Source organism: Branchiostoma floridae, chromosome 12 (assembly GCF_000003815.2).
Source record: "Branchiostoma floridae strain S238N-H82 chromosome 12, Bfl_VNyyK, whole genome shotgun sequence".
Classification (NCBI taxonomy): domain Eukaryota; kingdom Metazoa; phylum Chordata; class Leptocardii; order Amphioxiformes; family Branchiostomatidae; genus Branchiostoma; species Branchiostoma floridae.
In genome coordinates this window covers 8,239,426-8,248,477 of record NC_049990.1, presented here as the reverse complement: position 1 = coordinate 8,248,477, position 9,052 = coordinate 8,239,426, and the positions used below count along the sequence as shown (strand labels likewise).

Below are 9,052 nucleotides of genomic sequence, written 5' to 3'. Positions count from 1 at the left end.
AATGAATATCTATTGAGTTCTATATATACGAGGCGTCAATTGCCACATCATTAGAGTTGTGGGAGGGGGCTTTTCAAGCAACGATGCCGTGGTGTATATATGCATACATATATATGCTCAGACCGCCTATGGAGTCACTGCTACTTCCTGATGCTGAAAATTGCTTCATCTTTTGTTCATGAAACTGCCTTTCGCCTTGGAACCTGAACGGCACGTCTAGACAACGGACACAAAGGCTCGACAGTAAATCAGCCCGAGCTGATGCAATGGCTAAAGCAATCGGCGGCTCAATCATCTCTCGTGGAGAGGAGCTACCCCAACATAATCTACAGTAACAGTCAAGCTGGCGTTTCTATATCAAATATGTAAGAATATGGTCGATAGATTGAGCATCATGTTACTCTGTGACCCATTATTACTCATCGTTATCGCTGACGCTGTGGGCAACAATTCTTTGCAATTGCGTGATGCCTCCAGACAATGCAGTTATGGACCCCACAATAACACATACCTTTGCAGCAAAGTACTAAGTTATCTCTCCCCACAGCCCAGCCAATAACGACCTTCCTGTAGCTGATATTGTTTCTGATTAGTGAAATGGAGCGGCGATAAAGCCTTGGCTTTCAAAAGAAACCGCCTGCCTTATCGTTGTGTTTAGAAAGAGCGATGTTGCCCGTTTACGGCGCTGTAGAAAATCGGAGCGGCTCTCTGACCCCGGGATGGTGCTAATGGTTCGTGCAATTACAGACCCTGGTGTACCTGGCTGGTGGCTGGGCGGGTTACATTGTCCGATAGCACACCCCATCGCCGCGCGTCTCACGGAGAGTTCCTGATCCTCACGCACGACGCTACGTCGCCGGGATTGCAGCGGCGAAGGACGGCGGATTCACCGCACAAGCTGAATTACAAGGCGTGGTTTCCGTCACATCCGAGGGATCAGGTCAAATCCGTCTTAAATTGGTTTCCTCTGCCGTCGTCTTGCTTTTTGGACGGAGCAATATCCCTCTTTTATCAATAGTACATGAAGAATTGATTGTACTATTGTTTGTCTCATTTTGCTGCTCTTAAGTTTCACCAAAATAATGTTTGTTTTTTCATTTTAGAGGAGTTCTAAATCAGTGTTACACTGAAACTTTCAAAATTGGTTCATGGAATCTGACTTATGAGCATCTTCTTTAAATGCTGACGATTTGTGATGTATCTGTGCCATTTGTCATTTACTATGGCGATCTTTTTTCAAAATAAGATTCTTTTTCTAAACTTCATTGCTGATGAAAACCAACAAGCGTTTCAGCTGGGCCACAAATAGCGACATGGCCAACACTTCTTGGTGGTGGTGACGATGCCAGTCCGCACAAGTCTACCCGCATCAGCGCATCACATTGACTTGATTTACATATCGCTGCGGCGGAGTCTGCCAGGGCCAGATCTGCGCGCGCCGGCCCGAGGAGGACACCATTTGGGGACTTAGCAAAAGCTGCTGTAGGTTTGCCTCGCTAGAGCTAGAGAACTGGAGCCGACCAGAAGAGAAGCTCACGCTACCACCACGGCTGATGAGACATGGAGAGGAACGTGTTAACTGTTCTGGTCTTTACTGCCCTTTCATCGGTAGCGCAAGGTAATCATTTCCATCATGTCTTCTTAGCACATCAAGTTTGATTCCGAAGCTGATCTTCATTTTACTTTGTGTTGTGTTGTTAGTACTTTTTATTGTGCATCAGTGCAACAAATTGACTTCACTTATCTTAAAAGAAACTCAGTGGAAGCTGGGGTTTGTATGTGCTCTCAGAATTCACGGTGGTAGGCGCGGCCCAACGGCCATTCTATTTGCGGTTTCATGTCTTACGTGAAGCACGCGCTATCTATATTCTTAATCGAATGTTCATGATTTCGTAATGCACCTGCTTAGCAACAAATGAAGGTATTGAGTGGTGTCTTCATTTTGTCATCTTCTTTTTACGGTTGGTTCTATTTTCGGTGCAATAATTAATTGTGTTTTTTCCTCTACTTTTTACGCGTTCTGAAACAACAACAGTATTTCACCTTTCACATCATCCTCGGAGAGAGATAATCATTGAACCTTTCCCTAATAAGTCGTTTGGTGCGTGGAAATAATTTCCGGTTGGGGCTTCATTGCAAAAAGCTTGTTGGACGGACTCATCAGCAATCGAAGATTTGGCGAGGTCGTGGATCGAGCTTTTCATTTGCCGTATTGTCAATTTACCAATAGATGGACCCGCTTGGTGCCATCTCTAGAGGCTGGTGAAGATTACGGGTAAGCCACGGTAATTTCCAGCCCTATTTTTACAGTAGGATGTGCAGTAGCCCGCAAAGGCAATAAAACTCATAGACAAGCGTCACGTACAGTTGTCTAAATGAAGTTCCCATCGGACCGTCTCGACATCTTCTGGTAAGCCGCTACATACTGCAGTAGAATTGCACACTGCAGGGTAGGCTATGTTTTCATTCTCTACATATTGCATATGGGCCCCCTATGGAGCAAAGTTTCCATCATGGAAGGTGTGCTGTCTGGGGTTCTAAAATTTCATATTCATCTCTAATCCTAACGCTGGCCCATCGATCTCTTTCCTCCCGTTGAAAAGATTCACTCAATGTGTCAATGAATAGACACCTGCGTCTCCGCGGATTGCCGTACCATTACTGCGTCTTTTGTTACCAGCCCGCCCCGTGAAAGTGCTCTAAATGACCGCTATGGCCAATAAGCCGTTTCCTTTCACTGTGGCGTTCTTTTCGACCGTCACCCTTAATGTTCCCCGTTAGAAACTGAGCACCTGAGTCCTTTTGAAAGCTCCTGTCGGGGCAAGGGCAAGGTTACGATGATTTCACAAACGGCAGCACGACAATTGGATGATCATTACCACCGTTCCAAAGTGCAGTAACGCCGGCTTTCCTCTTTAGTTTAAGACCACTGATGGCAGAAAAAAATCAGGAGATATTATGACTTTCTTCACCCATTTGAACGTTGCCTGGAAGTAAAATGCTCTGATATGATTATGTACTTAGCGACGCAACATTAATGCGGAGCTTAAGGCGTACGGTTGCTACACCTGTATACTCGCACATTTTGGGAGGCCAACTCAAAGTACTTCAAAAAACGAGTATGCAGTGGCCTCCAGGACATATGGGTGCGTCTCGGTTTCAATCTAAGGATGCCCCTTTTCTGGGAATACACAAGTACTCTCACATTTGGAAAGGTCAGCTACATGTTTAGAACAAATGAACATTGGCCTCCCGGACATGTACGGGTCTTCGCGCCAATGTAATTACGACACTGTGTTGCCGACAGCGAGTGCTGAGCACAACTCCGTACACGATTCGACGGAACATTTATCTCAAACGTCAAGTCGGTTTTCTCAAATATATGGAGGCCTGGCGGATAGGCTTGGGCTTCAGTCTCAATGCGAACGTTTCTGCAACTCCTGCACTATTTCAGTAGTTGCCAGGGGCAAACACTAAAGACAGTGATGAAGTCACTGTCCATTTGTACCAAACTTCAAGTCCGTCTATCCAAATGTATAGTGGCCTCCCGGACATGTACGGTTCTTGGCGTCAATATAACTAAGAACATCACTTTTCTGGAGACAACAGTACTGGCACAGTGGTTTCTTTATTTATTGGCAAAGGCTTAAGTACATTTCAGCGGTTGCTGTTGGCAATGGCAAGCGGTGAGCACAATTACAGAGGAACTATATATCTGTTCTAAACTTCAAGTTTGCCTGTCTAGATCTATAGTGGCCTTCCGGACATTTCTTTGCCTTAATTTCCGGACTACTCTTTTCTGCGCGACGCTGTTACGGTGGTTGCTGGTGGTAAACGATGAGCACAGCTACAGACATATATGTGTCTCAAACTTCATGTTGGTCCACCAGAATATACGAAGGCCTCCCAGACATACTATACATGTATACAGCTCGGCGGCAATCTAATCATAGGAACGACACTTTCTTGCGTTCGCAGCACTATTTCTGTGGTTGCTAATGGAAAAGCTCAGCACAATCACGAGGCTGCTTTATACTTATGTTTGTCTCCAACTTTAAGTGCACCCACTCAAATATATGATGGTGTTCATTGACATTTACATGGAAGGGTCGTGGGATCAATGTCAGAGTGACCCTTTCCTGGTACTGGAACAGTTACAGTCGTTGCCAATGGCAAACACAAAATACAGCTACGAGGCCACAATATACTTTTATTTGCTTCAAATCCAAGTATGAGCACCCAAATACATGTATGCAATATCCTCTCGAACATATAAGCACGTCTTTGCTCGCGTCAATGAGTGAACATCATTGCACCGCGTGCCTGTGAAGCTGGTGTGTTACGCCAAAGGGCGGTTATACCGGCTATATAGATACAGATACAGATACAGATCACTTTTCTGGCTACTATAGAACCATTATAGTGCGTCGGTGAAGGTTAGACATCCAGGTAATGAGATACGCCAAAAAGCAGTTACTCAAGCAACTGGATATGATTTGGGAAACGTCATATCATATGCAAAAGAGATCTAGTTGCATATTAATTCATAGTTAGGATAAACCTGTTCTACAACAAGATCTCTTTTGCATATCAATTCACAGCTAATATATAAAAACCCTCTCCAGCAAGATTTCTCCAGTGTCACTGACGAAACACGCCGGGTGGCTGTCTGAAATGTCTGACCGTTTCCAAAGTCATATCTAGTTGCTTGAGTAACTGCTTTTTGGTGTATCTTACGGGATGTCTAACCTTCATCGACGCACTATAATAGTTCTGTAGTCGCTAGAAAAGTGGTGTTCATACATTGACGCAAAGACGTACGTACATTTTTCAAATAGGACATCATGTATTTGGGTGAGCGCACTTGGATTTGATACAAATACAAATAGTAGCTGTGTTTTGTGTTTGCCATTCGTGTAACTATTATAGTAGTTGCCAATTGGGACGAACAGTGCATGCAAAGACGTCGCGCACATCTTGTAGTAGCGGATGGTACAAGTACGACAAGCCGGTATATTGGTCCTGCACCGCCGCTGCACATCTGGTGATGAGCCGTGGTCCACCGTCTTGATTACTTTCTGTCAGGATTGATCGGTGGGTTGGGGCAGCGCTGTCCACAGGACAGTATCGAACCGAACCTGACTTATTGTTGTGGGGCACGCACCGGAATGGCCACCATTCTCGACTGACAGGAATTCAATTTCACGCATGCACGCTGCGTAAATACAGAAACTTTTGCATTTCTTTATGTCTCTTTTGACAGTGGCGAAGACACTGAGAAGACACATGATATCTTACTAGCAATCTTACAAGTGTTCTATCGCCTGAATTACTCCATTGTAAGCAGGTCTACTTTGTATTCTATGGAGTCAAGGTCTTGTCGATATTTCCAGATTTGATTCATGCACCGTCAACAACCTTTTGTGCGATTTTTCATCGTACTTTATTACGGAGTTTGATGTAAAATCAATGACTCTGCTACGTTTTCTTAGACATCAAGGGTGAAAAATGTAGGACTGAACAGAAAACATTATTAAGTGTTGCGGGTTTTTGTCTTAAAATCGATTCCTTGTTCCTTCTATTCAACGCAAAACATACGCGGAAGAAAAACATGGTTCTGAAAAAAAGAAAGACAGACGAAAAACTGTCCAACAATTTGGATTGAAGCATTGATGGAAGAGGAGGTAGGGACCATAATTAACTGGTGATCGCAAGATAATCATTTCCAACGCCAACGCGTCCTTGCTCTTGGGCGCTTTCCCCCAAAGGACCGAGGTATCGCAGACCAGAACTAATTGGTATCAGATCTACTTGTTACCTTGAAGTTGCAGGAGTCTGGAAGGAAACTCTCTCAGGTACCAAGACATTCCCACCAAGATCCTCATAGCTTTTAGATGTATCCAGCTGATCAATCTACTTTCGTGTTAACATAGAATCTTCGGTTGGATATTTAGTAAAGAGAAGCCTTCGATAAACCGATACTAACTAGTCATACAACTCACTACGTTTATGCAATTACCAAGAAGCGCGAGGAAGTCATATGTGCTAGAGTAGAGTAGACGTTTATATGTACACAAATATGAATATGATTGTTACCATATGCATGTGACTTGTACTTAGCCCAGTGGGGCAGAAATGTACAGCGAAGGTCTTCATTCGTTCATTCATTATTAAGTGAAGAAAAACGTTTTCCCTTGCTTGAAAGATCCACTGCTGGCTGATATTTCATAGCTTTGTTTATTTCATTCTGAAAGACGACAGAATTACACAGCAATCAACGACTGACGGCATTCCAATTAATTATAAATGTCAACACTGTACAGAACGTACAAAATTTATTTATCCATTTAAGACTCTTCAGGGTATCTCCTTCAGTTACTAAAAAACATACATACGAGAATGAGAACGCCTGGTGTGTTTCTTGCTTGGACAGAAAACTATTAGAAATGTTGCAATTTGATTCATAAAGGCTTTTATCTCTCCATGCATTTGCAAGTAATTTTGTAGGCGGTAAGGAATTTGAGGTGTCACTTTTGAGACGTTCTTTCATCCATCTCGAGCGCCTATAAATTTGTTGCGCAAATGAAGTTCTGGATTTTTGCGTCGGAATCGTCTCTTCGAACCATTGCCTAGTAATAGTATTTTGAATCATGTACCAAGATTAGAATTATGGTTCATACTGCTAAGGATGGGGATAATTGGAATGTCTTGAAAGTTAATCTGTGTTGTTAGACTTTTTGTGACTCAGGATTGAAGTATAATTTTCAACAGATTATGAGGAAATTCGGGCAAACTTGAGCCTGTACGGCAATTAGAATGTTCGCTATTGTATTTTTTTTTTGATAGGCCCGATTGAAACAATTGTTGTCAATTGCGAAGAAGCAATTGCAATGAATTGGCAAAGTTGGCACTTGTTTTCATGACGACTATTTCGACATCGCTTGTCTTAGTTGGATGCTACACAACAAGAAGAAAAATTTCCTAGAATCGACGAATACAAAAGTCGTAACCGATTATCACTGTGGTAAAGCTTTTCTTTTGCTTTGTGCCACGAGAAAAGAAAACTTTCGTTCAACCTTCACATGAATAAATCGGTGCTTTATCGTAAGAGAAAGGAAAATTACGTTTCCCAACACACCTGCCCGTTCTTCCTGGCATTTCAAATGACCTTAAGCTTTTTTTCCGGTTGAGTAAGAAATATAACCCTATCTCAGAAGCATGGCCCATTGTATACAAACCCAATAACCCGCACTGTACCCTCAAGTGCAGTTACAAAAATTGGATTGTATCCGATCGAATCCATAACGCAAAACATGTTGACTGCTCTCGGCAAGCATTATAAACATATAAGCTGAAATGGCTATTTGTAATTCATTTTTACTGTATGCTGCGGTGATCCCACTTAATGGTGTACAATTTCGGAGGCTCAGATTTCTCAGTTTCCGTTTTCGGGCAAGATGAAAGAACTCAAGTTGCTTTTCGTGAAAGCAAATCCATTAAAGTTCTTTCAAAGTCGGCTGCTGTTCTTTTCTGTCGTCATTCCGTAGTCTTTCATAAATGTTTCAAACAGCATGAAATTGGGATTATTATTCAATTTGCAGTTGTCGTATGATAGGAATTATGGGTGGTAGACGCAGAAGTAACAATGGCTCAGAAATGCATTAGCGCAGGCTGTGTTTAAGACTCCGACGTCTGTAATCTCGAATGTTAGGTACCCCCATCACGGAGCTATACGAATGCATTTGTTTGGTGTAATCCCTATGAATTACTGCTGGGATGTTGCAGGAAATACAAAAGCGTTCGGAACACATTTAGGTTTGAATATCAGAGTTCGCAGGTGTCGGCGTCCTGCTGTTGTGTCGATCCTTAAAATAAGCCCGTATCCAGCACGTTACCGCAAAGCGCATAGTATCAAGTTCAAGGATATCAGGAGAATGTTCTGTATCGGGGTTCAACAAACTTGTGTTCAAAGAAAAATCGTATGCAACACCGGTATTGTACTGATACAATGTTGACCAAGCATACATCACATGACGCATGTGACGTATGTACATTACGTTCTGAATGCGTTCTGGAAGACGTGGTCGCCCCAGCTTTGACACGCGCCATACATTTATGCAAAATAGGGTTCTTTAAACTAGTCAGTATATTCTTTAAGAAGATTAAAACATATATAATTGGTAAAACGTAGTTATATAGAACCTTTACGCTTTAAGCTGGTCAAAAAATCTACATAGCTTAGCGCTAGCACAGACGACGCACAGAAGAAATGCATTGTGTAAGACTATCCATTCCCTTGTGAAACATTGCCCTTGTCACCAGCCTTTTCCAATTTACTGCCATGTTCGTTTGCGTAAATCCTCGTGTGGCGAGTTGATCTACTACCGTCTAAAATGGCCGAGCAAGATTTACTGTACATTTTGCTGGTATGCATCAAACAAAGTCTATGTAGTTGTATCTCAGAGAAACGAAAATTTATCTGCCTTCTAAAAATGAGGTTATTTTTTACTTTACCGGAAGTCTAGGACGTGAGATATAGCCAAATTGTTTCGAACGTTTCCAGACAATGTCTTTCTTATTTGCAAGGGCTGAGGCCGAGATCTAACCGGCAAGATACAGAGTAGGCTGGAAGTACGCCCTATTAGCCACTGATGAGCTTATATTTTAGATGAGGCTCAGAAGAGGCATCTTTTATCTTTAAAGTTTAGCAATTTAGCACGGTGACGATGATAGGGTGAGGAGAGGAGGAAAAATATCTTGAAACATGTTTTACCAGCGTAATCTCAGTGATGAAATTATGGAAAGATCCGAGAAATGTACATCTCCAAAACCATTACTGCTTCTGACTTAATCAATCGACATTACTGTCGACTAGATCTAGAGACTAATATCTTCTACTCCTGGGTTGTGAGTGCTGTGGCGGTGTGACAGCATTAGTGCCCATCCCAACGTGCTCCGTGTGCACTCCTCGTCAGATTCACTACTTTTAGTGCCCCCGAAGGGCAGTCATTAGGGTGACACATTCACTCAGCAACATCATTAGCACTGCACT

The 9,052-nt window shown here is 42.7% G+C and overlaps 1 protein-coding gene across 1 annotated transcript in view; it reads left to right on the top strand.

Moving 5' to 3' along the window:
- The first annotated feature begins 664 nt into the window (after positions 1-664).
- The window catches only part of LOC118427777 (glycine receptor subunit alpha-3-like), a 40,904-nt gene continuing 32,516 nt past the window's right edge, over positions 665-9,052 (top strand). Inside the window, exon 1 of the mRNA XM_035837705.1 lies at positions 665-1,618. Within this exon, the coding sequence (XP_035693598.1) occupies positions 1,561-1,618 (58 nt within the window). The 5' untranslated portion in view covers positions 665-1,560. The remainder of the gene's footprint in view (positions 1,619-9,052) is intronic.